This window comes from Mus musculus, chromosome 6 (genome assembly GCF_000001635.26).
Source record: "Mus musculus strain C57BL/6J chromosome 6, GRCm38.p6 C57BL/6J".
In the NCBI taxonomy this organism is placed as follows: domain Eukaryota; kingdom Metazoa; phylum Chordata; class Mammalia; order Rodentia; family Muridae; genus Mus; species Mus musculus.
In genome coordinates, this window is record NC_000072.6 from 49407186 (window position 1) to 49431763 (window position 24578).

Below are 24578 nucleotides of genomic sequence, written 5' to 3' on the forward strand. Positions count from 1 at the left end.
AACACTTATGAAAGTATTTTTTTACTGGTGAATATGAAGATAAACTAATTTAAAACTAGATAAGATTCAAAAATATTCTTCAGAATTCAAGTTTCTGTACAATCATCAGGCTGTCTAAAAATAGATATATTTCATAATGTATGTATGTGGTAAATATTTTTCTTGGAAAACTTAGTGGGAAATTTCATGATTTCTCTGGTTGGTATGGTTTTAAAATATGATTTACTAGTGCTACAATGTTTTATCTTTGTGAAATTGACTTTTCTAATATAAAATTTCCATAATTTGACAATTGAAGAATATATTTACACTTGTCATTTGGATTAATTTTAAGATTTTAAATTAAGGCTTGAGATGATTGATTTTATAATATACTTTTAGAAAAAATTTTTTCTTTTTCTTTTTTTTCTTTTTTAATATTTTTTATTAGGTATTTTCCTCATTTACATTTCCAATGCTATCCCAAAAGTCCCCCATACCCTCCCCCTACCCCACTCCCTACTCACCCACTCCCACTTTTTGGCCCTGGCGTTCCCCTGTACTGGGGCATATAAAGTTTGCATGACCAATGGGCCTCTCTTTCCAGTGATGGCCGACTAGGCCATCTTTTGATACATATGCAGCTAGAGACATGAGCTCTGGGGTACTGGTTAGTTCATATTGTTGTTCCACCTATAGGGTTGCAGATCCCTTTAGCTCCTTGGGTGCTTTCTCTAGCTCCTCCATTGGGGGCCGTGTGATCCATCCAATAGCTGACTGTGATCATCCACTTCTGTGTTTGCTAGGCCCCGGCATAGTCTCACAAGAGACAGCTATATCAGGGTCCTTTCAGCAAAATCTTGCTAGTGTATGCAATAGTGTCAGTGTTTGGAAGCTGATTATGGGATGGATCCCTGGTAGAAAAATTTTAAAACTTAAAAAAAGTGTGTCTGAGAGTTCTCTCTGCTCTTATGTACCATGTGTATGGTGTGTATACCGTGCATATGTAGTGTCCATGCGTATGTAGTGTCCATGCGTATGTAGTGTCCATGCGTATGTAGTGTCCATGCGTATGTAGTGTTCATGCGTATGTAGTGTCCATGCGTATGTAGTGTCCATGTGTATGGTGTGTATACCATGCGTATGTAGTGTCCATGCGTATGTAGTGTCCATGCGTATGTAGTGTCCATGCGTATGTAGTGTCCATGCGTATGTAGTGTCCATGCGTATGTAGTGTCCATGCGTATGTAGTGTCCATGCGTATGTAGTGTCCATGCGTATGTAGTGTCCATGTGTATGGTGTGTATACCATGCGTATGTAGTGTCCATGGAAGCCAGAAGAAGGTGTTGGAGCTGGAGTTACAGATGGTTGTGAGCTGCCATGTGGATGTTGGGAACTGATCCTGGGTCTTCCGGAAGAGCAGCCAGTGCGTTTAGATGCTGGGCTCTCTATATAACTCCTGGAAAAAAAAAACTGAACACATAGACACAGGGCCGGAAGTAAGGGTAAATTTGGTCAGCCTCAAGGTCTAGACAGAGTGGGTTTAATTTTATCAAAGAAAGTTTTTTTTTTAATTGTTGGGGGACCCCCCCCCCCCAGGTTCTACTATTTTCAATTTGAACTTAAGAATGTAGATTGATTTTACTATTAGATTAGGAAGGATCACAATGCTGTATGCTCATGTTTGTATAAAAACAGCAGTGGTTAAAAAAAGATAAATGACAAATGGTACTCTTGGAAATTAGTCCCAAATGTTGGATTTTTCTTTGAAGTTGTTATTAGAACTATTTCTAAAGGTGTTCATCATCTGAGGTAACATTTATAGGTCTTGTTTATAAATTTGTAATCTATGTTTAGTACTAGTGTTTGCTTCCAATTTTTTTCTAGTGCCTGGTGAGGTACATTGACTATGGAAATACTGAAATTCTAAACCGATCTGATATAGTAGAAATTCCTCCGGAGCTACAATTTTCTAGTATTGCCAAGAAGTATAGACTTTGGGGACTACAGATTCCTTCTGGCCAAGAAGTTACCCAGTTTGATCAGGTAAGTCATACATTTAAATATTCTTGTTAATGTATTATACCTGAAACTATATACTTGAAAGCATAAGCACTATTAAATATTTAGGAAATTATTAATTTTTAAGGAAAATAAATAAAATTTATGAAAATATAAAAATAAATATGAAAAATAAAATATGAAAAGGTAATTCAGGTTTATGGATACAGTTATAGTAGAACACTTAGTATGATCAGACCCTGGGTTTGATCCCTGGTACTTACCAAACACACACACACAAATGAGCATAAATACTGTTAGGAAAAGCATTGGCTCAGGACTCTCAAGACCAAGTTCTCAGCACAAAGGAGATGTATTTGTTCCATAGGGACAGAGAACATGGAATAAGTGACAAAGACAGGAGACAGAAGATGAGGGAGAAAGGGAACAAGGAAAAGGGAGTAGGGATATCTGTCTGGAGAGGGGCAAAGGACTCCCTTGGATAGAGAGGAGACAGACATAGCACATAGGAAAATGGCAGTTTATAGAGGTACGAAGGGAAACCTGTTAATTAGGTGAGTGTAAGGGGCTTTTGATTGCTGGACTTAAATAGTTTGATAGGTGGGCCTTGGTGATCAGCCTCAGGAGGAGGCAGCAGCCAAATAAGGGAATAGACCTTGGTGGATAGTTCTAAGTTTTTAGCAAAGCAGAAGGAACTGGGGAGAAGCACACAGCCTGCCAGAGCAATGTTTGCTTGCTGTGCTCTAGCTGGCCAGACCCCTTCAAATGCATGAAAAACAATTATGTATTTGTCCTCGTCTTTGGTAGGTAATCATTCTTAATGATCAAATAAGTGGATGTATGTATGTAAGTGAATAAAACAAATGTGGAAAAACAGACAACAATAACAAAACCCTGAATGTGAATAGTTTCTTCTGTAAAAATTTAAAAGGATTGTCTTTTATATGATGAAAAAATTCTGTTGACATTTGTCTTTGTGAATGTATTGGTTTGTTTTGTTTTAGAATACTGGGGATTAAATCTTGAGCACCCCTCAGTGGTCTTTAACCCTGTCCATAAATATCAGTAGTTTGAAATTATTAGTATTACAAGTAATCAGATTTATATTTTAGGCAATATGATAGTTTTAATATAGCTGGACACAAACTAGAATAACCTGGGAAGAGAGTCTCAATTGAGGACAATTATCTAGATCAAGTTGACCTGTGGACATTTGAGAGCTTGTTTTGATTGCTAGTTGATGTGGAGAGGCTCAGACCGTACTTGTGGGCAGTACCATTCCCTGGTAGGGTATCTTAAGTGAGATAACTAGATGAGAGGAATAAGGAATAAGCGTGGGTATATTCATTTCTCTCTACTTTATTTATTTATTTATTTTTTCGAGACAGGGTTTCTCTGTATAGCCCTGGCTGTCCTGGAACTCACTTTGTAGACCAGGCTGGCCTCGAACTCAGAAATCCTCCTGCCTCTGCCTCCTGAGTGCTGGGATTAAAGGTGTGCGCCACCACACCCGGCTTTCTCTCTACTTTTAAGCAAGGAAGTGGGTATTGCTGGCTGTTTCAGCTTCTGTGACTTCCCTACAGTGTTGAATACAATGTGGAATTGTAAGGCAAATAAACTTTTTTCCCCTTTTGTTTGTTGTGTGACAAAACTTTTCTGGGGAGACACACACACGTCTATTCACGACAGATAGGGAGGGATCCCATGACAGACCAAAGTGCGAATATCACCAAAGTCCAAACTTGGTGAACCAAAGAGTTTTATTAGGTTACTTACAAGAGCAGAAATGAGTCACCAAGCTCAAAGGCTTGATTACCAAAGCCTACCCAGTGTGGGTGACAGCTCACAAAGCTGGGAACTTGGAGTGCCCTGCACACCCTGCAGGCAGCTCAGCTGCTTTCTCAGAGAATATCCTTTCCAGGTGCCTTTGGTCTAAACCTCTTTGAGTGAGCTGGGCTGGATTTTGCTTCCTCAGGAGCTATTTTGGTATCAAGGACTGTTTTTTAAAGCTTTTTTCCTCTGAGAGTCTTTTTTGTAGTTTGGCTTGTCTGAGTCTTTGTGGCAGCTCATCTCAGAGTCTTCTTGACAGTTCAGCTTCCTCTTCTGAGAGGGACTCTCAGCATTTATTGCTTACTCAGGCAAGGAGGGGCCTGATGAATCTAGTTAGTTTCAGAGATTTCCTGAAGCTATTTTGAGTTATTTACCTTTTTGCTTAAGGAGATTCCTACAGAATGGAAACTATTACACAATACTATATCCCTTCCTTTGACTCCTTTGTCCCCTCTTCAACAATGATTCCTGAGCGTTAAAAGGTTTGACTATAGATGTCTACTATAGGTCACCATGTCACAGTAACAATCACTTGATCTCAGGAGTTTTCTCAGGGGTTATGAGTTGAGGCTGATACATCTAAATACATGTGTTTAGATGAGAGTTTAACAGGCACATCATAACCATCTAGAAAAAACTTCTCCTGGCACTGGAGTTTTTATTTAATAACCTTATGGTCTCTGGAATGTCCTTTTTTACCCATGTAGGGTAACTTTTGGATTTTTTTTTTTTAATTAACCCACCCCAGTAGGGTTGTAAGGTAGGTAGAAGTATACTATATCTGATTGTTTCTCCAGTGACTTTACAAATTTGCAAAATACAGGTAAGCATTATGTTATCTATGTAACAAAACCTTTTCCAGTGAATGGGCAGGACAAGGCAACTTCCGGAACTACTATCTCATAACAGATCAGTGGGTTCCAAAGATAACCTTGGTGAAACACCTGAAAGTCAGTTGTCATCCATCCTCAGCAAGTGTCAGGTGAGCCTAGAAGTTCACAACTAAGATGATAACTAAGGTTGAAATGAGCAAGGTCTAATACAGCATGGAAAGGTTCCATCAATTTGCTTCCTCCAAAGATCAAGGTCAGGTACAAAGCATAGATAGGAGGTGCTAACTTAATTTGTTCTCTGTAATCCTTGGCGATTCTCTCTGAACTATTATGTTTACATGACCTGGAGCCTGTTCTGGGAGCCTCCCTCATTTCTCCACACCTGATCAACTCAGTGGATTTGACTTAGTCGGCTCAGACATACTCAAGGCCAAAGGTAAATGTGGCCCTGCTTTCCCGCTGCACCTCTGGCTCACTAGGTCAGAGTGACCCTGGGTTGGCACATGCCTCCAGCCTCCCATTCACCATCCCTGGCTGTCGGGGCAGTTCTAGCTGGGCGAACAGTCTACACCCCAGCTTTATCTTTTGCTGTGTCCCCTCCTTGGTCTGGGGGATCACCCACTCCTGGGACAGGCTTGTGTGCTTCATCTGTATTCTGTCAAGGATGTCTTCTCCTTAGGCAGATGCTCCTTAGCACACAATGCCTTTCTATCAGATTTTTCCTTAGCAACCCTAGCTCAACATAAATACTACTTCACCTAGAAGAACCTAGACAGGCCTCTTTTTCTGCTTAACCTTAAAAGAATATTTCTCCTTTAGCTTCTTTTATTTTTCAGATACTCTTTACATGTTGGTCTAAGTTACTGACATCTGCCATAGCCTTTCTTACTTTATAAAGATCTTGCTACACCAAAGGACTCAGCAAAGACACTAAAGCTTGATACTAGCCTTGAGGTCCCTTTGCTTAACTTCTCTGTGAACAGAGTTCTATCTGGGCCAGTGAACTGGGGTTCAAATATAGCCTCCCTATTCTTAGTTCCCTTAATAGTACCTTCCTCTTCTCTACGAACTTCCAGTTTTTGATATTTATGGAGACTTTGGATAGAGATAACTGTAGGCTACTTGAACCGGGTTCCTGAAAGGGAGGCTGGGGCTGCATGGGAGAAAATGGTGAGAGAAATAACGAGACCAAGACAAAGATACTGATCAAAGCCCAAAATTTACTTAAGAGTCTGAGCTTATAAAGTGGGGGGTGGGGTGGGGGGAACCCATCCCATCCCCCATCACACCAGGATCTCCTTTCATCTGGATAGAGTCAGGAGAACAGGTTCAGCATCTCAGCAGGTAGCTGCATCTTGGAGAAAATGGCAGAGGTGGCAGAACAATAGACCTATCTAGGTTGGAAGACTCCACCCTAGGTGGTCTTGTTCATAGAGGAGGAACAGGTCTGAGCCAGCCTGCTCAAGGCTGGGGGAGGCTACAATTCCTCCCTAATTATATAATAAAAATTAGCTGTACTGGGACTTAAAATTTACTTATGCTCCATGGTCCTGCCTGGGAATTATGGTGGCTGGCGGCCACGCATGTCTTAGGATTGTGGTCTTCAAATAACTTATTCTTATCCATCCTCGGGAGCATGTGCAGCTTGTTTGTGTTTATTTGCACAAACACAGCTCTGTGGTGTTGTTATGTACATATGTATATATAGACTATTAGTATATAAATTAAAGCTTGATTTTTCAACATTTTAAAACACTGGCTACAGCACACAATTTAATTATCTGTGCTGAAGCAGGAGGAAACTCAAAAGAATAAACATGTGATCCAATCACATATACTTTTCTCCCATAGAAGGGCTGTTTTTAAATACAGTAGATGTAGTCTTTATGGGATGCATGCATGCATAAATTTACAGAAAATACAAAAGCATGCATAGAAGCAATCTTTAACAACTTATCTTTTGGATAATAATTATCAGTTTTACCTAGAAAGTCTATGCAGTAGGCCAAATATCAATATTCTGCAATAACCAATTTAATTGCTGTTTGGAACAAAGAACAGATGCCTCGTCAGGTTTTTAAGACACATTTTTGTTGTTGTTGTTGTTGTTTTTCTAAAATTCCTTCATGATTTTATCTTACAATTCTTTATTAGCACCACAGCAATGTCATAATAGGATGTTAAAACTTTACTTGGAGATGAAGAAAGATGATTTTACATTAATGTTCTCTTTTGCCAAAGAATTGCTGTGGGCACACTGAGTAACAATAACTAAAATAAGCAGCTAATATTTGATTACCATTGATTAAAATTGATAACAATTAATTATAAAAGCTTCCTCTACTTTCTGCAAAGCCTTTTGTTTCTCACCAGTTAATTTGCCTCTCCGTTGATAACATCCAACAAAGGCTTAAGTCACCTTAAGGCATTAAGGTAAGGTCTTAGCCAATTAACATCTCCTGGAAGCTTTTGAAAATAATTTGAAGTAAGCAAATCATCTTTTCTTTCTTAAATTTTCTGTACCACAATCTTTCTAGGATAACTAAGACCCTAAATATTAAAAAGATATTGCCTTTGAATATTTTCTGGCTCATCAGCTACTCTCCAGAACTTTAAAGCTCATTGTGTGAGAGGAAAGAGTTGAAGTAATATATTCCATTTAAGAAACAATATACACTGAAGGATTCAAAGTCTTATCTTCTTATATTGAAGTAGAGACAGAAAAAAAATTTTTTTTCTTATATAACATAAGGCTACTAGCCATACCTAGAGGCAAAACTTTCCAATGATCACAAGCTCACTGGTAGCAAACCCTTTACAATGCAAAGGAAAAAACAACCTTCCAAATCTATAATAATTCTATATGTACTAGGCAAGCCAGATTGTAATGCCTCTATAAGCTCTACAGCCTCATTGACTTTTCATAAATCTAAAATTTAAACTTTATTTTGAATAATACCTGGATAGATCTGTAATAATGTTTTAGCTTAAAAATAATATTCCCCAGAGGCAAGGAGAGGTGAGGTCCCAAGAACTTCCCTAGGCAGGGTTTGCAAAACAGAAGAAATGCCACACAAGCCTCTCTGAAGCTCCCCTGAGCTTTGCATTAATTCAAATGTAATTATTTCTTAATCTGAGCATACTGCCTGAGTCCTGGCCCAAACAAAGATTATTCCTCTTGCAGTGAGGACAGATTCCAGAATTTTAAAGTTTCTTTTGCAATATTAGAATATAACTATAACTTTTGGAAAGCAAAACCCAATTTTAAACAATTTTTCTTAAAAATCAATACCAGAAACATCACTTTCACATTACAAAATTTGGCTGCCAATTTGTACATATGAATGCATGACAGTGCAAATTTTAATGATTTATTAAAGAGACATTGTTTTAAATCTTATCTCTTATAAGTCTACTTTCTAGGATAAAAATTACATAAAATATTATCCCAATTTAGAAGTATCCTTAGAGGTCTAGTTTCCTGGGCTGGTTTATGCCACGTGTGATTGTTTAAAATGACTCTAACCCTGAGTTACCAATTTTAAGCTAACTTTCTTGTTACCAATGTTACACCTTTTTAATCATACCCAATAACTTATAAGCCAATACTTTGACCAAGACATGCAGAGCATGTTTATTGTTAACAAGAATTAAGGTTCTCAACAGTAAAAGTTCCTGGTAAAATGAAGTCTTAAGATGCTTTCCAATCTCAAATACATTTTATTACACCTTTTCTCAGTGTGGTGTGTTGGTAATAATGAAAAGTTAGGAAGTAGCTAGTTTCTCATATGATGGTGCTGATAAATGGCCTCCTTAAAGTTCTGTTTAAGGGAGATTTGAATAAATGTTTCCTAGTGTTTCACATTTTGTAATTTAAATTTGGTGATTTAAAAAAAGATCCTGGTATTTTGTAATTGAAATTCTTTAACATTTATTTACTATATGTATATGTACATGTATGGGGAAGCATGTGGCATGGCATATGTGGAAATCAGAGGACTTGTGAGAATTGTTTTTCTCCTTTCACCATGTGGCTTCTGAAGATTAAATTTAGATTGCCCGATGTGGTAGCAAGCCCACTGAGCCATAATGTAGCATCTGTTTTGTGTTTTGAGATTCTACTTCTTTGTTCTTGTTTTAGTTTAAAATCAAAGTATCTGACTTTGCCTTTAAAATAATTATGTTTTGTTGAATTCCTTTTAGAGGTGCCAGAATTCTTTTTAAAACGATAGCTCCTTAGGACATCATCCCAGCCAGGCATGCTGGCAATCACACCTTTAATTCCAGCACTAGGGAGGCAGAGACAGGCAGGTATCAAGGCAGAGTTCAAGGCCAGCCTGTTCTACAGAGCAAGTTCCAGGAAAGCCAGGGCTACACAAAGAAACCCTGTCTTGAAAAACAAAACAAAACCAACAAACAAAAGAACAGCATTACATTTAGTTGGAGCCAAGACAGTAACATTTTTTTCTAGTATATTTAATTAGCATTCATTAAAACATTTATAAATATGGTTGAATATTAGCTTTACTTCTGGAAAAGGATGTTTTCACACACATTGTAATACTGGAAAAAGTATAACGTAAAAGCAAAATTCTGGGCCTTTAGGCCCAGGCTTGAGAATGTGACCTCTGTGACTCAATGCTCCAAGGTATGCTAATCATAAAACAGATAGCGACATTCCTCCACCCACCAGCTTCCTGGGTTCAAGGAGTGTTCATTCAAAGAAAGTCACCCTGACCCACCCTGACCATTGCTGGAACCTGCTATGCAAATGTGCTATTGTTAGGGGCTCTTAGAAACTGTCTTGAAAAATAACCCATACAATTACCAGGTATTCCTCGTGACTCTTGTGACTTTGCACTTCCTTGTGACTCTTAACTGGTAATTTTGGTATTTTCCAACAATGCTCTCCCTACCTCCTTGAGTTGTGGTTTCTTCCTTTAAATACCCCCTTACCCAGCTACTCTCCTTGAGTTGTGGTTTCTTCCTTTAAATACCCCCTTACCCAGCTACTCGGGGTGCCATGGTCCTCTACCCCTGGGTGGTGTATGACTGTGGGCCCGAGAGCGCTCTTGAAATAAAAAGTCCTCTTGCAGTTTGCAGCAAGACTGTTTCTCGTGAGTGATTTGGGGTGTCACCTCTCCTGAGTCAGAAAGTGGGAGAGTCCTCACGTTGTGGGTCTTTCAATACATTGGATACATACTTTAATAAGTCAACAACAAACTAAGATTCCTTGTATATAGGTTTTAGGAAAAAGAAATACAATGCTTGGAAACAATAGAAACAAAGTAAGTGAGAAAAGTATCAATGGCTTATGTCTTTTTTCCTATCTTTTTAGGGTAGAACATTTTTGGGGAGTTTGATTTTTGAAAAAGAAATTAAAATGAGAATAAAAGCAACATATCAAGATGGAACAGTTATTGCTCAGGCTGAGTATGGCACTGTCGATATAGGGGAAGAAGTGGCAAAGAAAGGATTTGCAGAAAAGTGCAGACTGACCTCAGGCATTGATGCCTGTGAGGCAAAGAAACCTGATCCTAATCAGCTTGCTCTCAGGAGTCTCAAGAACCCTATCCCCCTGTGGGGGCGCAGATCAAACCAGTCAACCTTCAGCAGGCCAAAGGGGCATTTTAACGGGAGGCTGACTCTTGATGTGAAGTATGAGACCAGTGCAGGCAATCACGTGACATTTCCAAAGTAAGACTGTGGTGCTGTTTTAAATTTTTAATTGATTTCAAATTTATGGTAGTAGCCTTTATAGAATTCAGTTCTTAGGCTTTTGGAATCCTTAACAGAGCGTATGGTTTTGTGAATGATCTTACATAATTTTTGTTTTTTTCCTCATCAAACACTTGTTCCTCTGTTCTTTAGCAGGGATGTTTTCCTTAAAAGCCAGTTAGAAAATATAATTGTTCTTGAATTATTTAAAGTTCCCTTGCTAACTTTTCATTTTATTCTTTGAACATCTTTAACAAAAATAAAAATTGTCCCCAAATATTAATTAATGGAGTACATGCCTAGTATGCATGAGGTTCTGGATGCAATCTCCATCCTCTTAAGGAAAAAAAAATGATATTTTTCCCCTTCTGGCTGTACGAATATTTTTCATGTGTTTAAGAGATCTTTTGTGTGAAAGTTTGTGGTGAGATTTTAAGGAATTAGGATTTTAAGGTGCTCTGTTAAGGAGTTCATTTCTTTTAAAATATTTCTTTTTTTTGGCTTTTTTTTTTCCTAGTGCTTGCAGGGAGGAGGGTGTCAAACCTAAGGTCTTAATGCATGCAATGTATATACTTTACCAATTGATCTCTACCCTTAATATGTATTTTTAATAATTTAACTGGTCAAATAATTGTATATACTTCTAAGGTAAGGTATGTTTCAATTCATGTGTGTTATATAATTAAAAGATCAGAGGAAGTGTATCTGTTACCACAGGTGTATATAATTTGAGCTACAATTTTAGATCATTTTGAATTATCTACTTGAGTCAGAAAGTCAGTCTAGATACTCATGAATACCAGTATATTACTTAAAGATATTATTTTGTGTGTTGGTGTTTGGATTAAATTCATATATATCTGTGTACCACATGCATGCCTGGTGCAGTTAGAGGCCTGAAGAGGGTATTGGATCCTCTGGGCCAGGAATTAAAAAAGGTTGTGAGTTGCCATGTAGGCACTGGGAATTGAGCCAGGGTCCTCTACAAGAGCAGCCAGCATCTTAACCACTGAGTATCTTCTCTAGCTCTAGTATATACCCGTGTATTCTTACCTATGGTGAATCAAGCAATGATGTCATGGCAGTTTGATGGGTTTTTATTGGTGGTTTAGAAACTACACAAATGAAAAGGTACAAGGGAGGAAGAATTAGAAAAAACGGACAGAACAATTTGATGTTCATGATGTTGAGGTAGATAGTGGTATAACAGATGTGGATTATGAGACATTAGAGAAAGCGTTTTTGAAGTATGCCCCATTAACATAAACTAGTTTGCATTAAACTAGTTTATTTTCATGTTTGATGTAGAGTCTCACTGTGTAGCTAAGACTGCTTTCAGACTCTGTATGGAGCTTAAAGTGGCCTCAGGTTTTGTATGCATTCACTTTGGCCTCCCAAATTCAGGGATTGCAGGTTTATGCCAACATGCTCAGCTTAAATTATTTTTTAATGTTGAGCTAGGCAGTGGTTTTAATATTCAAAATTAATTGTAAGGTATATTATAAAAAAGCTCATGGTAATTTCAGTTTTTGAGTTCTAATAGCCTTAAGCTTATTTTCAAAAATAAATGAATTTGTTTTTAACAGGGAAAGTTTGGCTGCTGGTGACTTTAATTTAGGGTCTAATGTCAGCTTGGCAAAAATTAAACAGGACCAGAAACTTATTGAAGAGAATGAAAAGCTTAAAACAGAGAAAGAGGTTCTTCTAGAAAATTACAAAGCATTAGAATTAAAAGTTGAGCAGACTGCCCAGGAGCTGCAGGTAGGTCAGTGGCTTTGGTTCTCCTGTGAAACGTGCGCACTCATCGCTTATAAAGTAACTTTTATTCACCGGATGTAAGTGCCGTCTTACGGCCTCTGTCTGCTAACCTAAGCCTAGTCCTAGAAACCACTAGCCTCGGTATACTCTAATCTAGGCCTAGAATGCTTTAGCCTCTGAGACTTGCTGCTGAATAAGCTCCCCCCCTTCTAGTTCTTTCTGATTTCTAGCTGGCTGGTTGAACTCAACTGTTCTGGCCCAAATTCCTCTTGACTGATTCGATCTGACTTCTCTTGGCCACTACTAGATTACTCTGCTTGGCTTCAAACTAACTCTGGCAATCTGTTCTAATCTTCTGGCTCCCTCTCATTCTCTGGCTCATTTTGTATTCATCTACATCTAATATGTTCTCTCTCTGCAACCTGTTTCTATATGACTGTCCCTGTAAAATGGCCTATTAGCCCTGCAACGCCCCCTTAAGTAGCTTCCCTTTCCTTTTTCTTCTCATGAGAGTTGGACATACACCATTCTGTCAAATCTTTGATTCATTACTATGTCTGCCACTCAATTAGATGTCATTTTCCCACATGGGTGCTTCCTTCAACAAACTAATTTTACCTTCATTGTTTGGGATTAAAGGTGTGTACTAAGGGTGTGTCTATATTGCAGTCAGAGGAATTAAAGGTATGTGCTAAATATGAGCCACACTACAACTAGAAACAGGTTTTTTTTTTCTTTTCAGTAAATAACATAATCTTTGGGTTCACAGTGTAATCAAATACCCTGCAACAAGTGCTCTTAGTTGTTATTGACACAGTGTCTCCATCTGTTTTCATTTGAAACCTGTGTAAGGAGAAAACTTTTTTCTTACATTTCAAGCTAACCGTGTTTATATTTCATAGGCTGTTTGAAATTTAATTATTCTCTCATTTATATATTTCCTTATGTTCTTTAACCTTTTGTGTGTATATTGATTGTGTGTATGCATGTGTGCAGGTACATGTACATGTGTGTGACCAGAGGTTAATGTCAGATGTTTTTCTCATTTTCACCTTAGTTTTGAGGCAGGTCTTTTACTGAACCAGGAGCATGCTGATTTGGCTGGACTGGCTGGACAGCAAGCCCCAAAGACTCTCCTGTTTCTGCCTCCCCAGTGCTGGGTTACAGATGTGTGCCACTGCTGTGCTTGGCTTTTTAATGTGGTGGTGGGGATCTAACTCAGGTCCTCATGCTTTTTGGCAAGCTTTGTACTGACTAAGCCAATGCTCCAGCCCATAAAATGCCTAAATGTTGAAAATATCTCAAAACATTCCAGAAAGGATTCATAATTAATCATGTATTGCTCATTACCATTTTGACAGTTTTTGTTTCTTCAAAATTAGCCCCATCAAAATATAGTATTTCATATTATTAAGAATGTGTCTTGCAGGGCAGTTATGGTGCATGCCTTTAATCCTAGCACTGGAGTGGCAAAGACAGGCAGATTTCTGAGTTTGAGGCCAGCCTGGTCAACAGAGAGAGTTTCAGGATAACCAAGGCTACACAGAGAAACCTTGTCTCGAAAAGCCAAAAAAGAAAAAAAAAAAAAAGGACTATTCCAGCACTGGAGTAGCTAAGGCAGACAGATCTCAGTGAATTTGAGCCCAGCCTGTTCCACACAGCAATTTCTAGGCCATCCAAGGCTACAAAAAAGAATAATATATCTAGTTTAATATAAGCAGACATTTAAGAAGCTAGAGTTGAGTGTGGTGGGACATGCATTTTTAATCTCAATACTCAGGATATAGAGACAGGTAGATCTCTGAGTTTGAAGTCAGCTGATTTACGTAGTGAGTTCTAGGCTAGCAAGGGTTACACAGTGAGACCCTGCTATCATCACCTCTACCACCACCACCACCACCTCCTCCTCCTCCTCTTCTTCCTCCTCTTCCTTCTTCCCTATGACTTCAACCCCCTCCACCACTTCTTCCTCTGATACCTCTTCCTTCACCACATCCTCCTCCAAAGAACTATATATACAGGTGTCCTGGGTTAGATCACAGCCCTCCTCAGGCTAAAGCCAATCAAAATATAACCATAGTATATAGGTCAAAGTAAAGTAAGCAGTAATTGCACTATATCATTTATATCACATTTCCCATATTGCTTTATGGAGTATTTAAAAGTTTATCTCTTTAAGCTAGGATTCCAGACCTGGTACTAGCTAGATGTCCCACAGTTCAATTCAGTTCTAACACTAACATACTAACATTGTTTTTAACTCTTAACATTTAACTTGAATCTAACTAAAAAGTTATTTGAATGATAGAATTATGGTATTAGTTCTCACGAAGATATATATATTTTTAATGTTTCAGCAAGAGAAAACAGCTACCATGGATCTGACTAAGCATTTAGAAAGCACTCTGAAGACGTGTGTAGGAACCAGGCTGAAGAATTTGGCAGCTAAAGTAGAACTATTGAAAGAAATTAGGTACTTTCCAATTATGTGTATTTTTTTTTTTGTAGTTCTGGTTATAGAACCCAGAGTCTTGTGCATACTAGGCAGATAATTTACCACTGATCAAAAAATTTAGCTTCAAAGAATATTTTATATGTGAATATTTATGTGTGTTCTTGTGCATACATGTGTGTGGGCACGTGTGGAAGTCAGAGGACAGCTTCCAGTATTATTCCACAAGTGCTTTCTACCTTGGTTTTGAGACAGGGTTTCTCACTACGGTAACCTCACCAGGTAGGCTATTCTGTCTGCCCTCCTAGATCTGGGGATGCAACTGGTCTTCACCTTCTTCTCACTGGGATTACAATGAACACTGCTTGGCCCAGCCTTTCAGTGTTGGACTTTGCCTATGGCTATGGTTAAACAATACTGGATATGTTTAACATTTTTAGAGAAATATTTACAAATTTTGATATAGAACAGAAATTAAAGGTCCTTTTGACATTTTAAATTTTGCATATTTTGGAAGTCATCTTTCTATACAAAGTTAAAAAAGTAGATTTCTTTCTGTTAGATATGGTAGCGTGTGTCCGTACGTACAGGGTTATTGGAGGCGGAGGCAGGAAGATGCTTGGGCAGGAAGATGTTCTGAGACCAAGCTGGGAAATACACCAATCTCTTTGTTTGTTTGTTTGTTTTGAGACACAATCTCACTATGTAGTCCCAGCTGGCCTTGAACTCACTGTATAGACCAGGAGGGCCTCAGGCTTACAGAGAGCTGCTTACCTCTGCTTCTTGAGTGCTCAGATTAAAGGTTCACTGTGTCTGACTAATGGCAATATTTTATTTAAAAATATGTATAGAATTATTTGTTCCACATTTTAAAAGATCTATCTATTATTTTATGTGTATGAATGTTTTTCCTGCGTGTTTGTATGTGCACCACATGCATGTCTGGTTCCTGTGGAGGCCAGAAGGCATTACAGCCCCTAGAACTGGCATTACAGGTAGTTCTGACCTGCCATGTGGGTGCTGGGAACTGAACCCAGGTCTTTTGCAATGGCAGACTTCTTAACCACTGAATCATCCCTCTAGTTCTCTACACAATTACACATGTTTTTCTGTAAAGTTTTAAAAAGGACCTAGTTGTCTTAGGTATGGTTTTATTGCTGTGAAGAGACACTATGACAAAGGCAACTCTTATAAAGGACAACATTTAATTGGGGCTGGCTTACAGGTTTGAAGATTCAGTCCATTATCATCATGGTAGGAAGCATGGCATTGTCCAAGTAAGCATGGCATAGGAGGAGCTAAGAGGTCTACATTTTGTTCTGAAGGCAAGCAGAAGGCTACCTTCTAGGCAGTTAGGAGGAGGGTCTCAAAGCCCACCCCCACAGTGATATACTTCTTCCAACAAGGTCACACCTACCCAACAAGGCAGTATCCCTAATAGTGCCACTCTTTGGGCCAAGCATATTTAAACCACTATAGTAGTCATAGGGTAGTGTTGTAAATAGTAACTTTGAGATGTTTTAAATGAATTTCTCTCATACAAACTTGGCAATTTCTTGATGTTTACCTTTTTCCTTTTTCCTGTGTTTTTAAATAGGCATATTAACATCAGTATTCGCTTTGGAAATGACCTTTCAGATGCTATGCAAGTGTTGGATGAAGGGTCCTTTACTACTCTAGCATCTTTGAATGAGTTAGAGAAAATTTGGGCTGAATATAATGTTGCTCAGGAGAAGATCCAAACTTGTCTTAATGAGGTGGGTTAAGAATTTTCTATGTTAGCCGGGTGTGGTGGCGCACGCCTTTAATCCCAGCACTCGGGAGGCAGAGGCAGGCGGATTTCTGAGTTCGAGACCAGCCTGGTCTACAGAGTGAGTTCCAGGACAGCCAAGGCTATACAGAGAAACCCTGTCTCGACCCGCCCCCCCCCCCAAATAAAAAGAATTTTCTATGTTATTGTTGTTGTTTTTTACTTTATTAAGACACTGAGTTTATTTCACATGTATATTTTGTCTTCCTACCATTTCCACATCTGACCAACACTATGACTATGTCCTATCATAACATTCCATACATACTTAAAACCAAGTAAAGGGTGGAGTTCCATCCTTGAAAACTAGACAGGCATTTTAGACAACACATTCTTATCAATTGAACCTGGACAACATTTATCAGACACAGTAGGGAGAGTTCTCACTTTGCATTATAAAAAGGACAGCCAGGTATCAACTATTACAGAAATGAAGTAAGACAGAATATTTCAAACTGTTTAAACAATTTTCTTAAAGAGACTTCCTCCACTGCCAGAGATCTTAATAGCCTCCTGGTCAGTCATCTGGAAACAATTCTTCACATAATTAATGAACTTGACTTCTACTTCGGAAGAGAACCACTTTTTCTATACTTGCTTGCAATTTTGCTTTAATGTCTTCTACAGAACTAGGTCCTTTTGGTGTTTTGGGAGTTTTTTCCTGGTTTTTTGAAGGACTCTTGACCCTTTGATCTTGGTGTTAAAGGTTTTAAGTTGATGGTTTGGTTTTTGTGCATTTTTGGCTGGGGTATCAGGTACAGATTTCTTCACTGGAACCTTTTCTTCAGTTTCCTCATCATCAAAATCCTCCTCCTCATCGTCTTCATCATCATCCTCATCATCTTCATCAAGTTTTACTTTTTTCTGTGGAACCTTGTTACCACCTCCAGGAGCAGATCACTTTCCAGACATGCCTAAGAGTTTTACGTCCTCCTCATCTTCATCTTCAGACTCTGCATCTTCCTGTACAGCTACTAGGTGCTGTCCACTAGTGTGCACAGGCCCTGAACCACACTTCAACCTTAAGACCACAGGTGGTTGTAATTTTGAAGCCCCCAAGGGAAACTGTTGGTTGTACAGACATCTTCAAAGTTGCCAGTGTGACTTTAATTGGACTGCCTTCATACATTGCTTCTGCCTCTACAATGTGTAACTTGCTCCTAAAATGATTCTTAATGATAATTGGTGTTCATTTTTATCATTATCCACTTTAAAGTGATAGTCTTTATCAGCCTTTAGTTCGCAACCGAAAAGGTAGTTCTGAGGCCTAAGAGGGCTCCGGTGCATGTCCATCGAGTGGACTTCAGTGTGGGAGAAATCCCACCAGAAAACAACTGCTTGATGTTCCACAGAACAGACATGCAGAACGGAATCACGCCCATTCTTTTTGTTTTTTTAATCTTGTTGAGTGTTTTAAGAAAGCAGAGGGTCTGATACTGTAGTGATACTTTATTTACATAAAATAAGTGTTTACTTTAAGAGAAAATTAGAATAGGTAATTGGCGACTAGACACAGTTTAAAAATCTTTTCTTGTTTTGTATGCATATTTAATATTTGAGTAACTGTCTATTCTCCTGATGTGATAAAATGTTTCAACCATGTTAATAGTCAATATTATTTATTGTAAATACTCAAGTTGCATCTATATTAGGAATATTATAAAACACCCAATGAGGACTCTTACAACTGGGTACATCCTTCAGGGCTCCTAGAAGTTAGACTCATGGAGGACTCAACAGAAATACTGGCTTTTGAGGGCCTCATATGAGATTTTTAACTAGGGTGACTTCTAAACCTGCTAACATGGACCTTGTATTTTGGTCTGAGTAGTATATTTTATGTTACTACAGTATAAGAATCTGACAAATTATTATATACTGACTATATACTATATTATTACTATATATCTTATTATACTCCCACAGTGTTGGGAGGTAGTTAATATGAAGGGAGGATGGTAAAAATAATAGGGAAAAATCAGCTTAGCAGGATTGTTGAACTTAAATGTTGTATTGTAGTATTAAGCTTAAGAAATCACTATTGTCTATATAGTGTGAATGTGTGAAATTACTTGGTATCTTGACTATCCTATTTTCTATTCTTCAGAATGAAGGTAATATTTTGATTGCTGAAAGAAATGAAGTACAACAGAAGCTGTTCGTGGCTGTAGATGTTTTTATTCTGGAAGTAGATGACTTACCACTTGATAAACGCTTAAAAACATTGCAGGTTGGAATTATGATATACATATATATTTTTTAAAAATTTATTTATTTATTTACATCCCAAATATGGCCTCCCTCTCGGTCCTTCCTCACAGAGTTCCTCCCCCACTCCCCTTCCCTTTGCCTTTGAGATGGTGAAGTGTTCCCCCCATATGTCCCCACCCTGGCTCATAAAGTCTCTGCAGGATTAGGTATATCCTCTCCCACTGCGGCAGGACAAGGCAGCCCTCTGCTACATACGTGTGGGGGAGTGGGGTGGTATCTGGAGGACAGTGCTCGGGAGACCTCTGTCCAGCCTGTGTATGCTCTTTGGTTGCTGGCTCAGACTGAGAGCTCCCAGAGGTCCAGGATAGTTGACACTGTTGGTCTTCCTGTGGGATTCCAACCCCCTCGTGGTCTTCAATCCTTCCCCTAATTCTTCCATAAGACTCGCTGGGCTCTGCCCAATGTTTGGCTGTGGGTTTCTGCATCTGTTTCAGTCAGCTGATGGATGGAGCCTTTCAAAGGACAGTTATGCTAGGCTTCTGTCTCAAGCATAACAGAGTATCATTATTTTACTAGTATATGTATATACCCCTCCCTTTTCCCACCCAGGTCCCTGCCTCTTATGACTATTATGTGCCCCCTTCTGAGTGTGATTCAAGCATCCTTACTTGGGTCTTACGTTTTGTTAACTTATTTGGGCCTGTGTGGTGTGTCATGGGTATTCTCCACTTGTCAGTGAGTACACACCATGCATGTCTTTTTGGGTCTGGGTTACCTTACTCAGGATGGTATTTTCTAGTTCTATCCATTTGCCTGAAAAACACATGATGTCCTTGTTTTTAATAGCTGAATAGTATTCCATTGAGTAAATGAACCATATTTTCTGTATCCATTCTTCAGTTGAGGGACATCTAGATTGTTTCCAGTTTCTTGCTACTACAAATACAGCTGTTTAAATATAGTGGAACATGTGTCCTTGAGGTATACTGGAATTTCTTTTGGTTATATGCTCAGGAATGGTATACCCCAAGTCTTGGGAAGTAGAACTATTCCCAATTTTCTGAGAAACTGCCAGATTGATTTCTACAGTGGTTGTACAAGTTCACAATCCCACCAACAATTGAAGAGTGTTCCTTTCTCCATATCCTCACCAACATATGCTGTCATTTGAGTTTTTTGATTTCAGGGTCATTTTGATTTGCATTTCCCTGATGATTAAGGATTTGAACATGTCTTTAGGCATTTCTAGGCCATTCTGGATTCCTCTGTTGAGAATTATCTGTTTAGCTCTGTTCCCCATTTTAAAAATTGTGTTATTAGGTTTGTTGGAATCTAACTTCTTGAGTTCTTTATATAGTTTAGATATTAGCCTTCTGCCAGAATAGAGTTAGTGAAGATTCTTTTCATCTGTTGGCAGCCATTGTGTCCTATTGACAATGTCCTTTGCCTTACAGAAGCTTTTCAGTTTCATGAGGTCCCATTTATCAATTTGTTGATATTAGAACCTGAACCATTGGTTTTCTGTTCAGGAAATTGTCTCCTGTACCAATGTGTTAAAGGGTATTTCTTACTTTTTATTCTATGAGATTTAGTGTTTGCAGTTTTATGTTGAGGTTCTTGATCCACTTGGACTTGAGTTTTGTGAAGGGCAATAAAATATGGATCTAGTTGCATTCTTCTGTAGCTAGACATCCAGTTAGATCAGCACCATTTGTTGAAGATGCTTTCTTTTTTTCCACTGTATGGTTTTGGCTTCTTTATCAAAAATCAAGTGTCCATAGGTATGTGGGTTCATTTCTGGGTCTTTGATTTGAGTCCATTGATCAGTGTGTTTTTCTGTACCAAATTCATGCAGTTTTTTCTCACTGTTGCTCTGTAGTACAGCTTGAGGTCAGGAATGGTGATTCCTCCAGAAGTTCTTTTATTGTTCAGGATTATTTTGGCAATCCTGGTTTTGTTTGTTTGTTTGTTTTTGATATATATTGAAGTTGAGAACTATTCTTTCTAGGTCTATAAAAAATTGCATTGGAATTTTGATGGGAATTGCATTAAATCTGTAGATCACCATGAGCATGGGAGATCTTTGCATCTTCTGATATTTTCTTTAGTTGTTTCAGGGACTTGAAGTTCTTGTTATACAGATCTTTCACTTGCTTTGTTAGAGTTACACCAAGATATTTTATGTGATTTGTGGCTGTTGTGAAGGGTGGTGTTTCCCTAATTTCTTTCTCAGCCCATTTATCATTTGTATAAAGGAGGGCTACTGATTCCTTTGAGTTAATTTTATATCCAGTCATTTTGCTCAAATTGTTTATCAGCTGTAGAACTCCTCTGCTAGAATTCTGTGGGTTGCTTGTGTTAACTATCATATCATCCTTGACTTTTTCCTTTCCAATTTGTAACCTTTTGATCTTTTGTCGTCTTATTGCTCTAGCTAGAACTTTAAATACTATATTGAATAGATAGGGAAAGAATGGGCAGGATTGTCTTGTTCCTGATTTTAGTTTGCTTGCTTCAAGTTTCTCTCCATTTAATTTGATGTTGGCTACTGGCTTGCAATATATTGCTTTTATTATGTCTTTATTAATAATTACTTTATTAATATTTTATTATTTTTATTACTATGTTAGGTATGTGCCTTGAGTCCCTGATCTCTCCAAGACTTTTAACATGAAGGGATGTTGTATTTTGTCAAAGGCTTTTTCAGCATCTAATGAGATGATTATGTGATTTACAGTTTATGTAGTAGATTACACTGATGGATTTTCATATATTGAACCATCTCTTAATTCCTGGGATGAAGCCTAGTTGATAGTAAAGAATAATGTTTTTGATGTGTTCTTGGATTTGGTTTGCAAGAAATTTATTGAGTATTTTTGCGTCGATGTTCATAAGTGAAATTGGTCTGATGCACTCTTTCTTTGTTGAGTCTTTATGTGGTTTACATATCAGTGTGACTGTGGCCTCATAGAATGAATTAGGTAGTGTTCCTTCTGTTTCTGTTTTGTGGAATAGTTTGCAGAGTATTAGTATTAGCTCTTCTCTGAAAGTCTAATAGAATTATGTACTAAAACCATCTAGCCCTGGGTTCTTTTTGGTTATGAGGCTTTTAATGACTGCTTCTATTTCTTTAGGGGTTAGGGGACTGTTTAGTTTACCTGATCTTGGTTTAACTTTGGTAAGTGGTGTCTGTCTAGAAAATTATCCAGTTTGTTTAGATTTTCCAGTTTTGTGTTTTGTGGAGTACAGGCATTTGAAGTAAGACCTAGTGATTTTTTAAATTTCCTCAATTTTGTTTGTTTTGTCTCCCTTTTCATTTCTGTTTTGTTAATTTGGATATTGTCTCTGTGTCTTTTAGTTAGTTTGGCTAAGGGTTTGTTTATCTTTTTGATTTTCTCAAACAACTCTTGTTTTTTTTTTTTTTTGATTCTTTGTATTGTCCTCTCTGTTTCTAATTTATTTCAGGTCTGAATTTGAGTATTTCCTGATGTCTTGGGTGTTTTTGATTTTGTTATAGAGCTTTCAGGTGTGCTGTTAAGTTGCTAGAATGAGATCTCTCCACATTTTTCATGAAGGCACTTCATACTGTGAATTTTCCTCTTAGCACTGCTTTCACTGTGTCCCATAAGTTTGGGTACGTTGTGCCTTCATTTTCATTAATTCTAGAAAGTCTGTATGTTTCCTCTAGAAAGGCTTCTTGTACATTTATAGCCATCTCTTTCTTTAGGTTATGGAAGTTTTCTTCTATGAAATTGTTGAAGTTGTTTTCTGGCCCTTTGTCCTGGGCATCTTCTCCCTCTTCTATGCCATTAGGAGTTGCTTTATGGTTATGTTCACTTAGCAGACAGAATAGTAGTGGGTTTTCCCCAAGGGTAATGCTCGTTCTAGTTTTTGGTTCTTGGCTTCATTAATTAAACAATGTCAGCTGTAAGTTTCACTTACTAGGTGGGTCTTAAATCCAACTAAAAAGTGGTTGGTTATTCCCATAATAATTTGTGTCATTGTTGTAACAGTATATCTTTCAGGTAGGTTGCTGTTGTTGTTACAGGGTTTATCTTCTTCTCTTCTCACGTATAACACTTACTAGCATCATGAATGAAACTTCTAGTTGGGCACCAGCTATATTTCTCCATGTTTGAACACATAAATAAGTGTTGTCTTCAGCAGTAGATTCTTACCATCATCATGTTGTGGAGGGCAGCCAAAACATTGGTCAGTGACTGCAAGATGTAGCTCATTTCTGGTATTAGGGTTTTTTTTTCTTGGTATAATAATATCTAGTTGGGGCATTTTCTTTCCTATTACATGGTAACTCTATTAAATTTCCTTTTATCTAATTTAGGAAACTTACAGAATAGTAGTCATGGTTTTTCAAAAGGCCTTTAGTGTTAGTTATCCCTCTGCATATTCTCTCCTTTATTCTGACCTCCCTTCTCCTTTCTCACTTAATCTTCCCATTCTCATCTTTCCTCTTTATTCCCTTATAACACTGTATTCTAAATCATCTTCCTTGGAAGGTCCCCTTCTCCCCCTTTGTCACCAATGAGCTACCTAATGTCTGTGGATAGTCTAAATGAAATATCTAAAGCTTAAAAGCTAACATCTCAATATAAGGGAAAACATGCAATGTTTATGTTTCAGAGTCTAGGTAGTTGCACAAAAAATGATTGTTTCTAGCTTCATACATTTGTTTGCAAATTTCATAATTTAACTTTTAAATATGGAATAATAAGTTGAATAATGTTCCATTATATAAATGAACTATGGTTTCTTTGTCTATTCATTAATTGACATCTGGGCTAATACCAGTTTCTCACTATTATGAATAGAGCAGTAATGAACATGGCTGAGCAACTATTCTGTAATAAGATGTAGAGTTCTTTGAGTATATGCCTAAGAGTGATAGGTAGATCAAATAGTAGATCTGTTTCATCCTTCTAAGAAACCTCCATACTTATTTTCATAGTGGTTTATACAAGTTTGCACTTTCATCTGCAGTAAAGAAGTGGTCCTCATCCTCTACACTCTTGCTAGCATCTGCTGTCATTTGTTTTATTAATTTTAGATGTATGACTGGGGTGAGAAGGAATTGTAAAGTTGTTTTAATTTGCATTTCCCTGGTGGCTAAGGACATTGAACATTTTAAAAAAGTGTTTCTCAGCCAGGCGGTGGTGGCGTATGCCTTTAATCCTAGCACTTGGGAGACAGAGGCAGGAAAATTTCTGAGTTTGAGGCCAGCCTGGTCTACAGAGTGAGTTCCAGGGCTATACAGAGAAACCCTGTCTCGAAAAACTAAAAAAAAAAAAAAAAAAAAAAAAAAAAAAGTGTTTCTCGATCTTCAGAGCGAACCCAGCAGAGGGTCCCAAGGTCCCGAGAGGACTCTCCAGGCTGCAGGCCCCCTAGCACACCCTGGACCTTGGGATCATTGGTGAGTGGAATGCAACATCAGTTCCAAAGAATCCCAGAGGGTCTTGTGCCAGCAGGAACAGGGACAAAGGAACCCCGCTCGACCAGAGGCTGGGATTCATTCTGGTTGGGGCCAGCCCCGCGCCATCTTAGGTGCGAACCCATCGGAGGGTGCCAAGGTCCCCAGAGGACTCTCCACACCACAGGCCCCCTAGCACACCCAGGACCTCATGATCACTGGAGAGCATGTGGGTGGCAGAAACAACAGAGCTTCTTGGACAGGGTCCCTTCGGGCCTTCAATCCTCAGCCAGGAGGCAGAGCTGAGACCCAGACCCCTGGGCACCTTCCTTGCCAGAGGAGAGTCTGCCTGCTCTGACCCTAGGACTCAGGAGGTGGATCAAAGCTCCAGACTTCTGGATACCTCCCTACAAGAGGAGAGCTTGCCTGCAGAGAGTGCTCTGACTACTGGGACTCAGGTGAGAGTTGGAGTGCTTGACAGGCTAACAGAATCACAAGGAAGAACAAGTTCCAGCCAGAGACAGCTAGAACATCTAACA

At 38.4% G+C, this 24578-nt stretch overlaps 1 protein-coding gene and 1 pseudogene across 6 annotated transcripts in view; one reads left to right on the plus strand and one right to left on the minus strand.

Moving 5' to 3' along the window:
- The window catches only part of Stk31 (serine threonine kinase 31), a 74001-nt gene that overhangs the window by 11680 nt on the left and 37743 nt on the right, over positions 1-24578 (plus strand). For 3 of the 6 annotated variants that reach the window (NM_001381960.1, NM_029916.2, XM_006506748.3), the window contains exons 6-11: positions 1868-2026; positions 10004-10362; positions 11970-12144; positions 14499-14614; positions 16191-16350; positions 18511-18633. In NM_001381960.1, the coding sequence (NP_001368889.1) occupies positions 1868-2026; positions 10004-10362; positions 11970-12144; positions 14499-14614; positions 16191-16350; positions 18511-18633 (1092 nt within the window). Of the gene's footprint in view, positions 1-1867; positions 2027-10003; positions 10363-11969; positions 12145-14498; positions 14615-16190; positions 16351-18510; positions 18634-24578 lie in introns of those variants that run through there. The other 3 variants (XM_030255667.1, XM_030255669.1, XM_030255668.1) reach the window with 3 other exon arrangements.
- Positions 16564-17782, minus strand: Gm17060 (predicted gene 17060; annotated as a pseudogene).